Raw genomic sequence first — 22,080 nt, forward strand, 5'->3', positions numbered from 1 at the left:
GGTCCCCAAAGTAATCCCTGTGTAATACAGTGAGTTCCTGCACCAAAAGCCTGGATCCCCAGGACCATCCGATCCCAGACTACCATTATCGTCCACTCCACCGATCTACCACTTCACCTCTTAGCCAGTACCAGATTGCCTGAATAACCACTTCTTTACAATACAGTTTGAGATGTGGTACTGCTAAGCCACTTTCTTTCACATTTTTTTAATTGATTTCCTTGATATTCTTGACCTTTAGTCTTCCAGATGAATTTTATTATTTTTTTCTAGCTCTGTAAAATAATTCTGGAGTAGTTTGATTGGTATGGTACTGAATAAGTAAATTATATAGGTAGAATTGTCATTTTTATTATATTGCCTCAGCCTACCCATGAACAATTAATAGTTTTACAGTTGTTTAGATCTGACTTTGTTATGTGGAAAGTGTTTTGTAATTGTGTTCGTATAGTTGTTGGGTTTGTCTTGGCAGGTAAACTCCCAAGTATTTTATATTGTCTGCAGTTATTTTAAATGGAATTTCTCTTTCTAGCTCTTGCTGCTGGACTTTGTTTGTAATATATGGGATTGCTGATGTTTTGTGTGGGTTTATTTTATATCCTGCAACTTTGTTGAAGTTTTATCTCAACTTTTTTTAGTTGACTCTCTAGGATTCTCACATCATATCATCTGCAAAGAGTCAGGTTTTTTTCTCATTGCCTATTCTAATTCTTTTAATTTCTTTTCTTGTTGTTCCCAATCTTATTGGGAAGGCTTCTAGCTTATTCTCATTATAGATACTATTTGCTGATGGTTTTAGGTAGATACTACTTATTATTTTAAGGAAAGCTCTGTTTTTTTCTTCTGCTTTCTAGAGATAAGACTGAATGCTGTATTTTATCAAAAGCTTTTTCTGCATCTGTTGAAATGGTCGTGATTTTTGTTGGTTTTTGTTTTTGATATGGTCAGTTATACTGACAATTTTCCTAATATTGAGCCAGCCCTGCATTCCTGGTATAAATCCCACTGGTGTAGTGTGTGATTTTTGTGATATATTGCTGTAATATCCTTACTAGTATTTTATTTAAAATTTTGCATCAATATTCATTAGGGAAATTGATCTATAGCTTTTTTTTTTCTTTGTTTTAGCTCTTCCTGGTTTAGCTATCAACACCATATTTGTGTCAAAGAAGGAATTGGTAGGACTCCTTTACCTATCTTCCACACAGTTTATATAGCATTGGAATTAATTCTTCCTCAAATGTTTGGTAGAATTCACTTGTAAATCCAACTAGTACTGGGTGCGAGGTCATTTATGGCTTGTTCAATTTCTTTTTTTAAGACAGGGTTATTAAGTATTCTACTTCCTCTTCTGTTCTGTCTGGGCAATTATGTTTTTGTATTGGTAATTTAATCTTTAAAAATTATCTGAAGCCACCCAGAAGTTTGCTTATGATATATAAGTAGTATTTATCAGAAATAGGACTTGGTACCCAGGGCTTTATTGGAATCCCAAGGCCAGCTCTTTATAGCTATATACTGTACTGATCCCCCATCTATTTATTGCTTTTCCTCTTTAGGCCTCCTACACCACACCTCTATTCACCCTCACAGAGGCAGAACTTTTCTCATTCTTTGAGAAAACTGAGCCATTCCCTGTGAGTTCTTCGTTCTCTTCCTCTCATAAGCCCTTGATTTCATCTCCCATTACCTTCATCTCTGATGAAGTAGCCCTTCTCACCAAGGCAACCCCCTGTGAATATGCTTGAGTTAATACTCTCCCAACTTCTCAGCATATTCCCCTCCCATTCATCCTCTCTCTTTCCCTGATCTTTAGTTTCTCCTTATATACTGGTCCCCTTCTGTGTTGTATTTGTCTTCCCTTTTTCCATCAAACTCCTAGAAAAAAGTTATGTATAGTATCATTTCCTTTCACTCACTTTTGTAGTCTCCCTTCTGACTTCATTAAAAAGAATTGCTCTCTCTAGAGCTGCCCTTGAATGCCAAACTTTTGGCATTTTCTCAGGCTTCATCCTTTTTCCCCCTTCTACAGTCTTTGTCACTTTTGTCTTCCCTCTTCTCCTGATTTCTTTCTTCTCAGCTTTTGTGTGTCACTACTTTCTTGATTGTCTTCTTCCCTAGCTGACCGCTTCTTTTCAAACTCCTTTGCTGGAAGATTATTCATATAATTCTCTCCAGCTGGCAATTTGCCATGGCTGCACCCTACAGTTGTCTCTGAACTATCACGTAATGATCTCATCAGCTTCTATTATTTATTTCTCATTTCTATGTAGATGACTCCTGGATTATATAACTAGCCATAGTCTTGTTTCTGAGTTCCAGCCATTTATCAAACAACTGCCCCTTGACATTCGAGCTTGATGTCCTGGGGACAGCAAACTTAAATCTGTCCAAAATGAATTTATTATAGGTCTCAAAATCTACCCCTTTTCCATACTTAGCCATCTCTGTCCAGGTCACCACCACATTCCACTCACCATACATTTCTAATCTTCATCGTCATCTTCCCTCCCACTTACCTCCTACATCCAGTTCACTTGACAAATATTGACATTTCAGCCTCTGTGACATATCTTGAATCTGTCCACTTTTCTCCACTCATAAGCCACTATCCTTGTCCAGGAATCATCACCTTTCCACTGGGACCACTACAGTGGCCTCTTCTTTGTCTCCTTGTCTTAAATCTCCCTTAGTTTAATCTGCCTTTCCTATACTTGCTAGAGTGGTTTTCCTAATATGAAGGTGTGACTGTGTCACTTCCCTATTCGGTAAGGCTCCAGTGGCTTTCTAGTGCCACAATTATCAAATATAAACTCTGTTGATATTTAAATTCCTTCACAGCCTAGCCCCTCACATATCTTTTCCAGCCTTATCTACACTTTACTTTCCTTTACACTCCATACCATCCAGCCAAAAAAGGCCCAACTCAGTGTCATCTTTTACATAAAGACTTTTTTAATCCTCTCAATTATAAGTACCTACCCCTAAAATCATCTTTTATCTATTTGTATATGCTTGTGTTGTCTATACTGTGTCACAGGAGTAGATTGTAAACCTCCCAAGGGAAAAATGTAAACTCTTATGGAGAGTAGTGGACGGATTCCTCACTTTTGTCTTTGTAGCTCCAGTTTCTGGCACACACGGAACTTAATAATGCTTATTGATTAATTGGTAACAAGAATTGGCTCAGTGCAGCCCCTCTACTGTGTTAGAGAAATAGCATGGTAGAGTGGAAAGAGGATCACATTTTGATTCTTCCCTGCACCTTTGCTTAATACCTTTGTGACCTTGGCCAAATTATTTCATCTCTTGGATCTTTAGTTTACTCATCTGTAAATTGAGAAGGGTTAGGTTAGGTTACTTATCAGTCCCTTCCAGTTCTAAATCTGTGCTATAATTTTTATGATCCTGTGATTTATATACAATCTTGACTGCCTACAGGTTTAACCACTTTGGGCCATAAAGGAAACTAACTAGTTATTTTCATGTCCAAATCAATTCAACAAGCATTTATTAGTCAAGTATTTATTAAGTATTTGCTAAATGCCTCTTCTGTTAAAGGATTTGTCAGAGGCAGCTAGGTGGCACAACAGGTAAAGCAGTGGGCCTGGAGTCAGGACTACCTGAGTTCAAATACTATCTTATTCTTAGACATTAGCTGATTGGCTCCAAGCAAATCACTTAACCTTTATGTGGCCTCAGTTTCCTCAGCTGTAAATGGGGTTAATAATTGTACCTACCTCATGGGGTTGTTAGGATCCATTGTAAAGTGTTTAGGCACAGGTGCCTGGTACATAGTAGGCACTATGTAAATGCTTATTCCTTCTCCCAGCCCACCTTTCTAGGCCCTAGAATATTAAGCACCAAGCTCAAGAGATATACTATGCCAAACAGTCCCCTTAAAGAGCTTAAATTCTACTACATGTCTTCTTGCCTATGTACTTCCATAACATGTTTTCAACATTAAGCAACTTTAGAATGTCTTAAACACTTTTGGCGTTGATCATAACCTGTTTAGTTGAAAAAGTTTCCAAATTTCTTTAAATATATTCTGATCTTTGTTAGTTGTCATCAAGCTAAGCTATCTGAGAGATTGATTAAGGAAAGACCTATCAAACAATTTGGCTTCAAGCCAGACCAGACCAAGTAAACCTTAGCATGTTGGTGTGATTCTTGGTACAGCTAAATTTGTTGTAGCCTCCAGACTCTGCTTGTTCTCCCCTCAAATTTTTGTCCTATATCTGACCTCCCTTTCTGAGTCAGACTTATGTTTTTTAAAAAAAAAAAACTGTCTCCATGCATTGCTTTTGCTTCTCTGATTCACTTTTCAATTCTTTATGAAAATCTAACTCATTTGCCAAATAGGATTTTTCTTTCCACAGTTGTCATTCTTCTTGACCTTCTTCATTTAATAGTCAATAGACTAGCCTCTCCTTCTGGATAGTCTCTTTATTTTTAATATTCAAGCCTCTACTGTCTCCTTTGGGTTGTCATGATTCTACTTTCTCTTGGTTCTCCTCCCATCTCTCTGACCCCTCCTTCTCAATCTTGTTGACTTATCCATATCTCTTCTACTCGTGCCCCTGCCTATAGGCCACTCACTAAAGGTTCTGTTTTGGGTCCCCTTTCTGTCCTCTTACTCTGACTTCTTCTAGTCTCCCAGATTTGTCATCTAGATGGTAATCAACTTTGTACTCTCCCTTACCCCACATATCTCAACCAATCACCAAATCTTTTTGCCACCACATCTCTCACATCCAACCCCTTCTCTCTACTCACATAGCCGCTAGAAGGATTTCGGCTCTCATGCATTCTTAACCTAGACTGTTGCAGTGATCTTCTGATTAGTTTGTCCCCACTTTAATCCATCCTCCATACATTTGCCAAAGTGACTTTCCTTAAGTACTACAGATCTAACCTTGTAACTCTAGTCTACCCATGCAACTCCAATGGCTCCCTGTTGACCTAGGATTAAACTATGTTCCCTGGATTTAAAGCCCCTCCCTCTTTTTACAATCTGATCCCAATTATATCTTTGCAGCATTAGTATGCTTTATATCAGAATGCCCTTAGAGCATTCTGTGTTCCCACTACTTGCTTCTTCATACACAGCACTTATCTCCCATCTCTATGTCTTCGCATTAGCTAACACCTACGCCTGTAATGCTGGTTTCTTTACCTCTAACAGAAGCCCTCACTTTTTTCAAGCTGTGGTTCAATTTCCATCTTCTACACAAAGCCTTTCCTGATGCCTCCACTTACTAATGCCCTCCCTCCCTATCTTATTTACCTTGCTTTTATTCTGTGTGTGTGTGTGTGTGTGTGTGTGTGTGTGTGTGTGTGTGTGTGTGTACACGCTCCCCCCCTCCCTCCCGCTTCTTAGAATAAGAGACTGTTTCATTCTTTGTATTTGCATTCCCGTGCACTGGATAGAGTACAAGACCTGGAGTCAACTGTGTGGCTCTGGGGAAGCCACTATCTTGCCTCAGTTCCTGATGTGTAAAATGGGGATCATGACAGTATCTACTTTCTAGAGTTCTGAAGATAAAATATTTATAAAGCACTTTGCAAAACTTAAATGTTGGTTGTTATTATATTAAATGGTATCATGATTAGATGAATGTAATATAACTTTCAATATTCATTTCCCTGCATTTTTCTTCTGTCTGGTATAAAATAAAGTGATTCAATTTATATTCTTCAATGTTTGGTGACAATTGATATCAATGTGATAATAGGTGACATTTGTATCACCCCTACCTGTGCAAAGCACTTCATATCAGTTGTTTAAAAATAATAATAATCTCCCATTTATGTGATGATTTTATTTTATTTCCTCATGGAAGTAACCCATTGAGGTAGGTTATAGAAATGTTAGGATCTCATTTTGCTGGGGAGTAAACTAGACAAGAGATGCTAAGTGATTATTCCAGGTTGTAACCAGGAGTCAGTGTGTTGCCCTTCTGTTGATATAGAACTTGGCTAACATTTTAGTTCTCTAATAAAATGTAAACTTTGATTTCATAAAATAAAATTTGAATCATAAAAAGACCAGAAGGGATACAAACTCCTTATTTTTCAGATGAGTTAAAATCCTTGTTCAAGGTCACACAATTCCAGAGAATTACTTAACATCTCTGCCTTTAGTTTCCTTCTCTGTATAAAGTGAGTAGACAGGGGAGATGAAGAATGTCCTATGGACATTATTTCAGGTTTCTTTCAGCTCTGATAATTCCCTGATTTTCAGTTATAGTCATTTAAAGTGTGCCCTCTTGTGGACTACTAGCATTTTGGTAAAGGCTGTACCATGACAATAAAGGACGTAGACTTTTTTCTTCTAAAACATTCAGGTAAATATCAATTTTGAATCTTCAGAATTCATGTGACTTGATTTTGAGTTCAGAATCTAATGTTATATTCTATAAAACTCAAAAAATAATTTCAAAAAAAAATTTAAAATAGCCTATGAACCTCAAGTTATAAGAGAAAAAAAGAAATTTGATGAGTTACTGGAGCTGATCGAATTTCTCAGTTAAGGTACTATTTTAATAAAAACTTGTTATTACCATCCAGATTATTAATACCCAGGTTTCAGCTCTTTCAAGCAGAATCGAGAAAGAACTGTTGAAAGTACCACACAGCAGAAAAAAAATGGGTTTTAAGCATCATTTTGTACATCAGGCTATAAGTTGCAAAGAAAATTGCCAGTCTACATTATAGAGGAAGTCCTCCCTGGGAACTCCTATGCCATCAAATTATAGGTCTAGTCAAGTAAAGCAAGATTCATTTTAATATTTTAGAGGATATTTCCTTATTAGAAAAGCTTTAAGACCACCAGTTCTGTGCTTTTAAAAATGGCAAATAGCTTATAATTTGTTTGATTGATAACTTTTCAGTTCTCTAACATTTCAAACATAAACCCCTTTTCCCCTATTCCTCTTCCTGTAGGGTTTGCTTGCTACGACTAGTCCTAGCTTTAGTCTTTCCTTTTGACAAACTACTGTGAACTGATGGTGAGCTGAAATAAGCAGATTCTTCATACCATCTTATCTGTCCTAACTCTTTGTCAAAAATCAAACACATAACTCAGTCTTAACATCTTTAGTTTTTCACGTCTTTCTTTGGGATGATACTTTTCTTTTTGAGAAGATAGAGTGAAACAAAATCTCTAATAAGTAAGGTAATAATGTTGTTGTTATTATTGTTGTTGTATGTTCACAAAACTAGTAAGTATCTAAGGCTACATTTCACCTCAAGTTTTCCCTGACTCTACCTCTGGACTCTATCCACTATGCCATTCAACTGCCTGTGGTAGAGATAGCTTTTTGAAAGCAGATGGGAAGAACTGCCAGGGATAGATTTTTTTTCAAATGTTGTGGTTGTTTAGTCATGTCCAACTCTTCATGACCTCATATGTGGTTTTCTTGTCAAAGCTACTGGTTTGCTATTTCCTTCTCCAGTGGATTAAGACAAATAGAAGTTAAATGACTTGCCCAAGGTCACACATCTAGTAAGTATCTGAGGTCACATTTGAATTCAGGGCTTCTAGATTCCAGGCTCAGCACTCTATCCACCAAGCCACCTAGCTGCTCTTTTTTGAAATACAAAAGAGCCAAATTTTCTTTCAGATCCTAGGATGTTGCAGAGGTGGTGTGGTACTCTATGTGTGTTGAATTTGTAGTTTAAGGATCTAGCTTCAAATCCTGGCCCTTCTACTATCTTTTATACCCTGAATAAATAGTTTATGTTCCCTGGACCTCAGTTTCTTCATTTGCAAAATGAGGGAGATTGTATTAGAAGGTCTCTAAGGCCAACCCCCCCATTTATATATGCATATATATGTGTATGTATGTATGTATGTATGTGTATATATATACATGCATACACACATATATATGTATCCTTAATCTCATCACTCCTCAGCTTTTGTTCCCCTCTGTCTACTGGTTTCTTCTTTGTTGTCTGTAACAAACGTCCAATTTTCCCCCATCCCTTAAAAAAAATACAAAGCCCTTAATAGACCTTTGTATCTCCTCCATCTTAAATCTTCTCATCAGGCTAAGGACCTTGAACCTATTTCCTTGACCTATTATTATGTGGAATGGCTTCTAGTCTTGACTGCTTGAGTCGCTCCTGCTTAAAAATCTTTCCCAAAGCTTCCTGACTATAACACAGTAAGCTGGTCTCACCAGGGCAGAATATAGCCCCATTGAAAGTTAGAATGGTAATATTAAAGCAGATTAATAGAATTGTTCAATATAAATAGCAATAATATTGGTAAAATAGAAGTATAATTACATCATATCCTATTTGAATCCATTATTCTTTATACCTATGTAAACCAATACTATATTGAAATTTCATAATCCTAGCCTTTTTGTTTGTTTTAATATAAAGTGATACTATAATCCTATCTCTTTTTTGATCATATCTCTCAGTTCTTTGTCATGTTCAGGGAAGGGAGGGATGTGTGTATGTAATTGATAGTGAATGATTTTAAAACTGAAAGAATCTTTTAAAACTCTTGAAAGTTTTAAAATTCATTTGCAGTTCTTTATTTCTGCCAGTAGATGGTAGGACTGGTTCTTTGAGATTTACAGAGTTCAAACTGTTTTGTAGATCTAGATAATACAGCTGACACTTAAGTGACTGCTACGTGCAGAACCTGAATAAACTAAGGGATAGAAAGTTTAAATGCTCAAGTTTACACTACTGCTTAGTGGAAGAACACCAAGAAAAAGAAACTTGGCTCTTTTACATTCTTCTGTCCTTTCTATTACATCTTTATATATCTTCAAATGAGCTTTTGTTGCTTTGTCTACTATTATATTTCATTTGAAAAATTAATGGGATCCTTATAAAGTTGACAGTAATAGTATGAAAGTATAATTTTTCCACTCAAATTTTGTTGATTTGGAAATTTTAAAATTGTTGCCTTATTTTTTCCTTATAATAAAGAAACCAGAACCAACTCTGATGTATCCTGGATGATAGAGGACTGCATGGATAGTTGAAATACAGGTAGTCCAGACTGATAAATGAGTTCTGTTCCAGAAGTCCATTTACAAATTAGTTTAGAACCGATAATATATTTTTCCATAGAAATTACAGAGGTAATTAGGTTCCTAGACTGGGCTGCATCAGCCTATTTAAATCATAATATAAGCCATATTGTTGCAATGTCAGTAATTAAAACAATTAAAATGAATGAGAAAGTTGCCACTCTTTCTTTGATTCTTCCCTCTGGTCGTCATCCACCCCCACCCCCTTCCCGGCAGTTGCTAAGTCATGTAAATTTTGCCTCCCTTATTCTATGGCTACTTTGTCATGAATCTACTCTGTCATCCCCTGACTCATATTTACCTGTGCTTACTCCATGCATTTCTTCTTACCTGAACTCTTGTCTTAGACTGGTCTGAATCAGAGGCCTTAAGAGGCTATGTATGATATCGTGACCTGTTATTTATTTAGAATAAGAGATGAAAATGGAAGGGAAGAAAAACTATTTGCTCCAGTCCCACAGGACAGGGATATGACTGACAAATGAGAACGAACCAAGTGATCAACATCACGTGTTTCTTGCTGAAACTTATGCTTTACTGTTATCCTTTTTAATACAATGTAGTATATAGTCCATCATGTGTGGATATGTGTGAGTGCATACGGCTGTGTCTTGGGGGGGGTGTATGAGAAGAAAGACAGACTTGCCTTCAGACATTCCTGTGCCAAAAATCACCATTTTCCTGTTACTGAAAGGCAGAACTAGGAACAGTGGGTTAATGTTTCAGAGGGAGAGTTTGCTTCTGTGTAAGAGTTGTAGATTTAAAGCAGGAAGGGACCCTACAAGTTGTCAGATCCAACTCCCCTATTTCACTAATGAGGTAAGATGAGGACTCTCAGAGGTTGTAATTTGCCCAAGGTAACCCATTTTGGCCTCTAGTTCTTCCCTCTGCCAATCCATCCTTAACACATATGCTATAATAATAACAACAACAAGACAATTAATATTATATGGCTCTTTGAGATTTGCAAAGCATTTATAATATCTCATTTTATCTTAACCCAGGGAGGTAAGTTCATCTCCTTCACATACACACATTAAAACTATAGTGGATTGGTTCTACGTGTCCTTCTCCAAGAGTAGGTGTCTCTAATGATTTCCCACTGATATTTTCTGTGGGTTGTAGTAGACTGGATGAGACATCATTCTGTTACTGTCACTCAAGAACTGGCTGTGATGCTAGATGGAACTCAGGATAGTCTTTGTAGTGCCAGCCTTAGAAACCTGTATTGTGAATAAAAGTCATTTTTCTTCCTTCAGTCAGTCAAAAAGCACTTACTATATGCCAGATCTGGAACTAAGTGCTGGGAGGCAAAGGCAAATATAAGGTCCGTGCCTTGTAGGAGTACCTAACAACTGTAAAGTCTTCCTTTTGAAAATGATGTTTCTAGTCAATCATCAAGTCTTAGGACTTAGAACTGTAACCGTTGTTTTTCTATTGATGAACATTTGTATTAATTTACTCTTTCACCTGGCTAACTAACCTATGGCACATGTTATAAAAATGACTTATGAAATTAAGCAGTCTAATTTTGGATTAGTACAAAGCTAACCTTTCACTGGGAAACTGAATACTTGACCTTAATGTACTGTGTGCTCTCCATGGGGAGATGCAATCAAGACAGTCCATTGGGTGCCTGAAAAAATATTGAAATAAGGACAGTAGGACAGCCAATGAGTGTGTTTAAGGTTACCACCTGTTTCTGCCCTCCTTTCCCTGCCTATACCTACTGTGGCTGTATTAGACACTTAGTCCCAAGCTTCTCCCCAGGCAGATAGGTTGTCATTTTCATCCCTACTATTCCCCTCCCCAAAAGCAGAAGTTGTCTTTTCTACCTTCCCCTAGCTTTCCTCCCCCGACATAGATCTTATTTAAAGTAAGATTTTATCTTATTTTTTATCTTTTATCGTTATCTGATCTTTTTAAATTTCCAGTTTTTGTTTGCTTTATAAAGTACATGATACAGTTTTTGTCAGTGGAAAAGACAGTAAAAGATGCATTGCTTCACCACTGAGCCCTAAGCACCATTGGGCCTTTCCATCTGTTTTGAAGCTGAAAGTTGCTCTTTATCTCCCCTCCATTATAATGTGAACCTCAGGGAAGAGCCAGGGGTTACATATATAGATCTGGGAGTAATCTGTAGTTGAAACCATAGGAGCTGATCAGATCATTGAGAAAGAGTGTAGAAAGAAGGAAGAAAATAATCCAGGACTGACGCTTTAGTTTCACCCACTTAGGTGACGTGATATGGGTGGTGAGCCAGCAAAGGGGCTAATAGATAGGGAGGTCGGTTGAGAGTGAGAAGTCTCATGAAAACTCAGAGGAGAAAGCATCCAGGAGGAAAGGGTGGTCAGCTGCGTCAATCGCAACAGAGAGATCAAGAAGGATGAGGACTGATAAAAGTCCATCCAGATTTAACATTTAAGACATTGTTGGTAACTTTGGAGAAAAGTTAGAGTTGAATAATGAGGCTGCAAACCAGATTTTGAAGGACTGAGGAGTGAAAAATGAGGAAGTGAAGGCAAGAAGTGTAGACATTTTTTTCCTAGGCATTGACTGAGAAAGGAAAGTAACTGGAGGGAATAGGGAGTGAACTTGTACCTAGCAATTGAAGATTAGAGAGTGAATGATTAAGGGAAGCATACTGTTGAAGAAAAGTGGAAAGAATGGTTTCAAAAGCACGGAGAGTTTGGCCTTGGAAAAGAGACAGGCCAACTAACCTCAACAACTATTGTCAGTTCTAAGCACACCAAAAAAACCTTTAAATAAAAGCGAGAATAGATTGAAACAAATTATATATGACTAAGATTTATATAGTTCTTTTGCAAAGCAAACTCATTACAAAGTTACTCATTTGATCCTCACAACACTGTGGGGTAGATGCTATTGCTTTCCCCACTTTGCAGATGAAGAAACTGAGGCCGAGAGAGATTAAGTTACTTGCCCAGGGTCAAACCGTAAAGTAAGTCTCTGTGGATTTTAACCTAGGTCTTCCTGGCTTCAATTCCAACACTATCCACAGTGCCAAATAATTGTATCTAGAATTAGATTTAAAGCTTTGCCAGACTTCACAGCCTTCCGCTAATAAAAGTCACTGGTCAGTCAAACTCTTTGGTTAAGGTCTTCAGTATTAACATATCAACAAGGTCTATCTAATTTGTTAATAGTGTTCATTAAAGAAGTTGTGGACTTTCAGTGAAGTATATAGCTCTTTATAGATTCAAAGAGAAGACGGGTGTACAGTATTCATTTTGTGAGATGGTGAGATAGTGTCACAGTCCGTATTTTTGTGAATGGTAGAAGAGCCTTGGTCCATTTGTGAATTCGTCATAGGACATTTGCCCCCAAAAAGAGCATGGTAGGAAGAACACTGGGTTTAGTCAGAATAGTCAAGTCTTCATCTTCCTCTCAACTATTCCAGGCAGTGTGGTAAGAAAGAATAGATCAATAAAAAGAAACCCAGCTTAATGAACGTTATAGGTCTGTACTAAGTGGGCTCCTGAGTGTGTATGGACCAATATGTGCATGTGTATAGATTTAAATGTGAATTTTTGCCACGATAGATCTGACTTTTAGTCTGCAACTGCACTTTCAGCCTGTGAAACTTGGTGCTAAACCTAGAAAACATTATTGTTTTGTCTTGTTTTTCAAACCATCCAGGTCAAAGCTTTGTTCTGAGTGATGTAAAAATATGTAAATTATTGCTGCCCTTTTATTTGTGTTGTTTTCATGTTTATGGATTTGTACTTCCCACCCTCTTCACATCCTGCCCCTCCCACCACCCTGCCCCCGCAAGCAGCTTGAACTCTGCTCCTTACTTGTTTGACCTTTAGCAAATCTCTGAGTCTAGTGAGTCTACTAGCATTTATTAGGCACCTATTATGTGCCAGGCAGTATGCTGAGTAAGTTTTATGATGCAAAGAAATGCAAAGACATGGTCCCTGATCTCAAGGAGCTCACAATATAATGGGGTAAAAACATACAAATGACCATGTACACACAAGATATAGACAGACTAAATTGAGGGTGGTGCCCGAGAGAAGGCATTAAGATTAAGGAATCCTGAAAGCCTTCTCATGGAAGATGGAACTTTAAGCACAATTTCTTCATCTGTAAAATTGGATGAGTGAGGAAAGTACTTTGTTACTTTGAGTGCGTATGTGTGTTGTTATTATTTTATTAGTTTAAGAATATGCCTACCCCCTCTCACAGCAGTATTATTTTTCCCATCTTTACCCCCAATCCATTCCTGGCACTTCTTTTTTATTATTTTTTTTTAAATAGGTTTTTCTGATAATGTACAGAATGCTCTGCTCTAGCAGCTGCTTGCTTGTTTACTATAAAGATGGAGCTATGTTTCACTATCTTGTCTCTGGGACCATTATTGGTTTTTCAGTTCATGATCTTTTCATTTACATTATTGTAGTTATTTTGTATCTTTTGCTTCCACTTTTTCCATTCAGCATCATTTCATACATATCTGAATGTTCTTCGGAATTCCTCAGTCATAATTTCTTACTGCACTAACATATTCTATTTACTACATTTATGCACCACATTTTTTTCAGACATAACTAATTAGTAGGCGACTGTTTTGCTTAGTTATTGCATCCACAAAGTATGCTACTATGAGTATTTTAATATGTAGGACCATTCTTTCTTTTCCTAGACCTCATTAGGATGTATAATGTGCCTAGTAGTGGAATCTCTAGTCTCAGGATATGGAGAGTTTACCCATTTTTCTTGCATGATTCCAAATTGATTTCCAAAATAGACGGACCAGTTTACAGCATTGCCAACATTCTATTTGCCAGCCCTTCCAATCAGTCAGTCAACAAACATTCATTAAGACTTGACTATGTGCCAGACACTGTTCTAGGGGTACAAAGACAGGCAAAAATACAGAAATAGCTCCTTCCTCTAATGAGCTTAAATATTCTAATGAATATTTTTTTTTCCTGTATGTTACTCTTTTTTTAAAAAAAGTTTTTATCAGTATCTTTTGTTTATTGAATTAACTAAATTTTTCCTACCTTCCTCCTTCTCCCTTTAAGAGAAAAAAATGATCACTACATTGAGTAAGTCTGAAAATAAATGCAGTTTCACACTTGCAGACCTCACATCCCTGCAAAAGAGTAAGGGGAGAGATATCTTCTGATTTCTCTTCTTTGGGACCATGCTTGTTTTTTGTAATTCTGCAGTGTTCACTTGCATTCATTTTGTGGTTGTTCTTTCCATTTACATTGTTGTAGTCATTGTCAGTATTCTTTTCTTGGCTATGATTACTTCACTTAGATAAGTCTTTTGTGCCTTTTATTAATCATATTTATCATTTCTTATAGCTCTGTGATATTCTGTTATATTCATTTTCCACCATTCATTTAGCCTTCCTTCAGTCAATGGGCATCTACTTTGTCCAGTATGCTGTTCTTGAAAACCTTTCCTTAGCACAAATTTTATCTTTAGGATACCATACTATTGTGTCCAATTCTAGGTACAATACTTCCAGTTAAATAAATATTCATTGAGCACCTTCAGTGTGAAAGACAGTGAAAAGTATTGCATAAAGGTGAATTAAACATAATCCCTGCTCTAAAAGTAGTAATTAGGGAGAAATAATATATGTATTCAAATAAATACAATACAAAGTAGATGGTAAATAGATTCATAGTAACTAGGGGTTCATAGGAAAGGAGGGGATAATTTATGACCAGAGGGAAAGACATTTCATGTTTCCTTAAAGAAAGAGATTGACAAACTACAGTATATGCAATGGCAAGCAACCAGAAATTTTTGAGAGAGGTGTGGAAGATACATTATCTCAGGATTACTGAATCTGGCTGTTGTTACCTTTACAACATCTCTTGTGTCAAAAACCCTTCTCTCTACTCACGCAGTTACAAGCTTAATTCAGATCCTCATCACTTCTCGTATAAATTAATGCAACAGCATAATTAGCCTCCCTGCCACAAGTGTCTCCTTACTCCAGTCTATCCTCTGTACACTTGCCAAAGTTCTCTTCCTTAAGTGCAGATCGAGCCATGTGATTTCCCTTTTAATCAACTCCTATGGCTCCCTGTTAGCTACAGCATAAAACGTAAATTCTCTTTAGCTTTTAAAGACTTGCACAACCTGGTCCCAACTTATATTTACAGATTCACTGAACATTACTCCTCTTCCCACACTCTACAGTACAGACAAATTAGCCTTGTCTGTGTACCTCACACATATACTCCATCTCTCATCTTTGTCCTTTATACTGGTGGTCCCCCCATGCCTAAGATGCAATCCCTCTTCACCTTGATCATATAGAATCTTTCTCTTCCTTAAAGACAGTCTTCGTGGACATGAACCTTTTCCTGTTCTCTTTAATTGCTAGTGCCCTGCCTCTCACATTGCTTTGTATTTAATTACTTATCATTTATTTGTATATATTCTCTTTATATTTATTCCGTATATTCTTACATGTCCCCTTCTTTAGAACGTTAAGGTCTTTTGTTTCATTTTATTTATATTCCTAGCACCTAGCAGACTGCCTAGCATATAGTAGATGCTTAATAAACCTTTGTTGATTGGTTAAGGAATGGTTAATGAATGCCTGTGATTAGAGATGAAGGAAGGGAGAACCTTCTAGGGGAAGGGGAAAAACAAGAGAGATATGATATTGAATTTCCTACATTTGAAACGCTGTCATATCAGTGGAAGAAATAGCTATTTGTTGTTTCATTCGTAAGAGTTTGGACCAATGAGATGGTATTTAAGGGGAACCAGATTTCAATATAAAGTTATGAATTAATAAAGCATCTACTAAACATTTACCATGTGCCAAGTGTTGCTAAGCACTGGGGATACAATAGAAGTAAGTAGAAACTCACTTTTTAAGATATACTTGCCAACAATTAGAACTATCTATAAAAAAATCACCAAGTACAGTAAATTGCCTTCCAAATAGGGGGCTTCCCTTTCCTCTTTATCTCCATCTCCTGGCTTCCTATCAATGGAAGTTTCTTTTCTTTCTTTTTTATATCTTTTTTCAATCAAATTTTAAAAGTCATCATTCGGTTTTTTAAATTTTGAGTTCCAAATTCCAAATTTCCTTCCTTACCACCACAAAAAAAAAGCTGGTAGAAATATTTTTGTGCATATTTGTCTTTTCCTTTCCTTTTTTCTTTTACATTTCTTTGGGAAATAGACCTAGTAGTATTATTGCTGAGTCAAAGGTACACCCAGTTTTATAGGCTTTTGTGCGTAGTTCCAAATTGCTCTCCAGAATAGTTGGATCTGCTTACAACTTCACCAACATTGCATTAGTGTTAGTGGAAGTTTTCAAGCAGAGACTAAAATTCTTACATTGGGAGGAGAGATAGAGGTCAAGTTACTCACAAGATGTGTTCCAACTCTAAGATTCCATAATTCTTCGGACTCTTTGCCCCAGAATGTTTTCTTATGCTAGAATTCCTCTGTTCATGCCAGGATTGTCTGTTCATTTGCTTTCTTATACTTTTTACCACTTTCCCTGGGTTATCTACTAGTAATGCATTTGCTTGACACTCAGTTGCAAAATGCCTGTCAATTGCCTGAGAAAAGTAAATACAGAATTTTAAAGTGATTAGTGATGTCATTGGCAAACTAGTCCAATTCATGCCTTAATACAACACATTTAACAAGTGGTCAATACACTGGGCATACAGATAAAAAAGTAAGACAATCCGTGCTCTCAAAGACCTTATAGTCTCATGAAGAAGACAACACTTAAGAAAGGCTTCAGCTGCTAGCCAGATGAAAGGTCCCGTGTCATTAGAGTGTAGTGGCAAAGCAAATGGTAATGCTTCTTCTTTAATGTCTTTTCCACTGTTGAAATCACATACATTTCTGAAGTTGAACCCTTGGATAGTGCTAAGGATTTTGGTCTATTCTGGGTCTTTGGTGGGACCTTAAGGAGCAGTTGCCATGCTGCATAGGGGTTGTTTCCCGGGATGATGGCTGAGGGCACTGGGCTGGGAGCATTGTTCCCAAGATTCTTGGGTTCAGGGTGTTGGGCTGTCTCTATCAGGATCTGAAGAAAGATGGTGGTCAAGGTGATTTGACCCAGCCTCTGTTGCTGTGATAGAATTCTTTTGTGCCAAATTATGGCAGAATGACCATTTGGTCATTAAAAACTTACTAAGGGTGTGCTGTGTATAAGATACTAGATACAGAAAGTAAAATTTTTTAAAATTACAAACTTGACAAACATTACCATTATGTTTATATTTACACATGCATACTTAAGCATGATAGTACCAGCATTGCCCTTTGGGGGGGGGGTGGCGATGTGTCTTTTCAGGACACAGTTATGATATAATTGGGAAAGTAAAGCATAAAACACTGAAAAATAAGTATGAGTAAATTACAAAAGCAGTTATGAGGACTTTATAAGTGCCATGAATTTCAAGAAGTTTGAGGTCATTGTTTCCAGACTTAATGGATCTGGAAAAATACCAGGAAGGAAGTAGGTCTTGAACTAGACTTCGAAGGCTATATAGGTATCCAAACAACATATTGGCTAGATGAAAAGAAGGGAAAATTACGTAAGCAAAGGTACCAGGGGGAGGAAAACACCAGGAGTCTTTGACAACAGTGAGTTTAGTCCAGGTAGATCAAGAAAAAGAAGGTCTTGTAAAAGAGCATTTGGTTAACAAGATTGGGAAGATAAGTTGGGGCCTTTTTGTGGAGGGCTTTGTACTGACTGAAGAGTTTGACCTCTGTATAAAAGAATTATTTCAGTGCTTGACAAACTGGTAACCCTCAGTGTGGTTACACAATAATATATTTGAAAGACAGAAACCAGTATTGCTCCTTTTCTATGAATCTTCTAGTTTTTGTGTTCGATTAAAGGTTTGCCTATTAATGTTATTTTTATTATTACTAGTCACCCTCCATTTTTTTCTCCAATTTTACAAGCCATTTGTTTTTTGTTTGTTTTGCAGTGTTGGGAGATGGGAAGTAATGATAGCTGGCACCTAAGCTAAAGTACTTGTGTAGACAACACCATCCCAAAATTTCAGGATGAATGGGGATATGCCTCATGTTCCCATCACTACTCTTGCGGGGATTGCTAGTCTCACAGACCGTAAGTAGATTGTACTTCACTTTAATCACAGAATTTTAGCATTGTAAAGAACCTTTTAATATCACCTAATCCTTTCCCCTCATTTTAGAAAGAGCAACTTGAGATTCACAAGTGAAGAAAAACAAAGTTTGCAAAACTGATGCAAAAGTCTTAAGAACATACATTTAGATCCCTAAATCCTCATATGGTATGAAAACAAAAGGATCAGTCTCAATCTTGGAATTCATCAATAAAGAACTACAATATTACTATGACTATAGTAGAAAAGGAATTCCATCCTGAATAAGTTCTTTAAAAATGCATATTAAGCTTATTAATATTTTCAAAATACCAAAAAAGAATAATGTCATTAGCTTTGGTACAAGTAACAGAAGTAATCAGATTATAGTTTATGTCACTCTGTATATGAATAAGAAAAGCACTTGTTTAAGGTACTGCCCCTTTCATACGTGAACATTTTGGTTACGGCAAGCAGCAGGGGGGAAATTGTGTACAGAAAATTGATGACTTTACTTGTATATTAACGTGGTCTCTCTGATAAAATGTTAAGAACACAGACTGTTCTGAGTTCTAGATAGAGAACTACTCCACGGGTAAGTATACTGAAAGGACTTTTTTGAAGGTAGAGTAATGTACCTTGCACATATAATGTGGTAAAATAAATCCGTCTTTTTATTTAAAAGGCAAATCCTATATGTAAACTACAAAGAAGAAATAACAAACTATAATGACAAGAACTATAATGAACCAGGTGGAAATAAGGAAGCAATCCAAAAGAAAATAAAAGATGAGAAACGAAAAAGCTGAAAGCAGAAGGAGACTAGAAAATGAAGGCTTAGTTGAACTGTAAAACCAGGAACCAATAAAAATTGATGAATTATTAGCAGTTTTTTTTGAAAGGGAGATAAAACACAAATCAAAATTGCAAAAAAAATCAGAACAAACATTAAAGAAATTAGGGAATCTTCAAGAATATACAAAGCCATATATTAACACATTAGAAAGCTTAAATAAAATAGACTAATATTTTCAAAAATGCAAATGAACAAAACTGATAATACATAAAAATTTATTACTTAAATAGCAAAAGTTTCAGAGGAAAAGTAAAACAAGTTAACCAACCTACTCCCCGACCTCACCACTCAAAAAAAACCCTCCTACGTCATCCATATGAGTTCAAGCAAATAATCCTTTTAACATATAGATTAGTTTAAAAAAAATAGAAAAAGATGGTATACTGCCCAACTAGGCAAATACTAAAAAAAAAAAAAAATTGAATAACTTTTTAAAAAAAATACTAGATCAGTGCTTTTATCATTAGAAGGAGTTCCCAGTGAGGAACTTCTTCTATCAATATAAATTGGCAGCTCCTCTGCAATTTATAAGAGAATGGCCTGGGGTTTTGAGCAATTGTGGCTTGCCCTGGATGCAGAGCCAGTATTTGTAAGGCACAGGACTTGACTCCAGGGCCAGCTCTCTATCCACAGTGCCTCTCTTCCCTAATAAATAGAAATGTAAAAATATTGTATTAGTTTACAAAATATAGCAACACATTTTAAAAATTAAGAGATGATAGTCTGACTATAGTCAGAAGACCTGAGATTGAATATAATCTTTGCTACTATCTGTTTGACTATGGTTTAGTCACTTAACCTCCTCTAGACACCTTTTCCCGTACGTGTAATATGAAGGAGCTAGACAAAATGATCTTGCAGCTCTACTTCCTATGACGTATCTTTGTTCTGATTAACATCTTTATGTAATAAAATGTTTGTGTAGAAGCAGATTAAATTTATTTCCTTGGCTTCAAGAGAGTAGTACTAAGATCATTGGGTTAAACTTAAATGAAATAACTGGGTTTCAGTTCAGTAGAAGAAAAAATTTTTGAACATGAGAGCTGTCCAGAAATGGAAGCAGCTACTTTGGCCTCATTGGAGTTGGAACAGGAGATGGTAGTGAATTTGAATTCTATGTGTCTCTCCTCAAGTCTTCCATTGGAGGAAATGCAGGCTGACTGCTGGTCAGGGATATTAAAAAGATGATATGTGATTCAGGTGGCGGTTGGAATAAATGACCAATAAAGACCCTTACAATTTTTAAGATACTGTGTTATGTACAGAGTGAGCTCTCAGATTGTATTGGCACAGAGGGATATGGGTTCAGGAGAACCTATAATTTCATTAGTCTAGAGAACTCCCAGTAAGTAAACTCCCTCTTCTCAGGCAGGTCATCATCTCATCTACATCTCATAGTCTTCCCTAAGGCACTGAGACGTTAAGCGACTTGCCTAGGTTGACATGCCTAATTAATGTATGTAAGAGGTAGGACTTGAAACCTCACATAACAGAACTAAAACACATGTTTTTGTTGTTCCCTATTCAAAAACGTGCAACATATTTAAGCCCTTCATCCAGCTGGCTCCAGCTTTTCCAGATGTATTTTCCCTTTTACACATTCTCCCCTCTAGATATACTAGTCACTTAGTGCTGAAACCTATTTCAAGTCAATTTCCATTAGCCTGTGAGCTCCTTAAACAGGTTCTGTGTGTTTTTATGTTTTTATTCTTTTGGTTTGGTTTAGGGAAATGGCCTTTACTCAGAGATTAGCACCTTAACTTGATAAATACTAGTTGACTGACTAACTAAACAAGCATTTATTAAAGAAAGGCAAAAACCATACCTTCCCTCAAGGAGTTCACAGTCTAAGTGGAGAGTAACATGTAAAAAACCTATATAAACAAGATACATACAGGATAAATTAGGGATAATCATTAAGGGAGACTCGGAAAGGCTCTTCAAAAAGGTAGGGTTTCAGTTGAGACAGGAAGCCAGGAGACAGAGGTAGGAGGGAAAGAACATACATGCATGTGGAAATAGCTAGTGAAAACAAACATTCGAATTTGTGACATTTCATATCCTGCCTCTATACTTTTGTACAAGGTATCCCCAGCATCTTTTATTCACATTCTCCTTACCATAGGCTAAGAAAATCCCTAAATTCATTAGACCTTTCCTGATTTCTCAGTAATGTTTTTTATTCTTTTGAAGCTATTTTGTATCTTATTTATATGCTTTGTATTTGCTTGTGTATAGTTTGTTTATCTCTCTGACTGCCATTAGAGTCTAAGTTCCTTGAGACCAGAGACAGTTTGATTTTATTTCGCTCTTTATATCTCCAGAACCTAGCATTTGTGTGTCACTGAAGGATATAGATACAAAGATCAAAAGGACTTTAAAAGAACATCTAGTCCAGTCTCCTTGTTTTAATAGACATTTACTTGAATTTTGTTTGTTGTTTTTTATTAAGTCTTTCACAATTGATTTTCTTTACAATTTTGCTGTTACTCTGTAAATTATTCTCCTGATTCTGCTCACTTCACTTTGCAATACTTCATACTAGTCTTCCCAGATGTTTTTTGAAACCATCCCCTTCATCATTTCTTACATCACAATAGTATTCCATTGCATTCATAGATCATAACTTTTTCCAACCATTCCTCAATTAATGGGCAGTTTACAATTCTTTGCCACCACAGAAAGAGCTACTATAAATATTTTTGTATATATGGATCCTCTTCCTCATTCTCTGATCTCTTTGGGGTATGTAGTAGTACATTTACCACTTATTTTTAACAAATAGTTTTGGAACAGCTAGCCAAGGCAACAAGAAAAGAAAAAGACAAAAGAAATAACATTGGAAAAGTCAGAATATTTTTGCATGGGTTAGCAAGGGGTTAAACCTATAAAACCCATCTACCTAATCAAAACTTAATTTTGAGGCATTAAATGAGTTCATCAGCGTTTTAGTGCACAAAGTTCTCATACAAATCGTTAGCCTTCTTAAATAAAAGCAGTAGACATTAAGAAAATGTCTCAAAAAGAAATCCCAATTTACATTAAGAACAAA

The 22,080-nt window shown here is 36.5% G+C and overlaps 1 protein-coding gene across 2 annotated transcripts in view; it reads left to right on the plus strand.

The window, feature by feature from the left end:
- NIPBL (NIPBL cohesin loading factor) overlaps positions 1 to 22,080 on the plus strand; it is a 275,411-nt gene that overhangs the window by 131,416 nt on the left and 121,915 nt on the right. For both annotated transcript variants that reach the window (XM_036758735.1, XM_036758741.1), the window contains exon 2: positions 18,032 to 18,174. In XM_036758735.1, the coding sequence (XP_036614630.1) occupies positions 18,111 to 18,174 (64 nt within the window). In that variant the 5' untranslated portion in view covers positions 18,032 to 18,110. The remainder of the gene's footprint in view (positions 1 to 18,031; positions 18,175 to 22,080) is intronic.

Source organism: Trichosurus vulpecula, chromosome 1 (genome assembly GCF_011100635.1).
Source record: "Trichosurus vulpecula isolate mTriVul1 chromosome 1, mTriVul1.pri, whole genome shotgun sequence".
NCBI classification, from domain to species: domain Eukaryota; kingdom Metazoa; phylum Chordata; class Mammalia; order Diprotodontia; family Phalangeridae; genus Trichosurus; species Trichosurus vulpecula.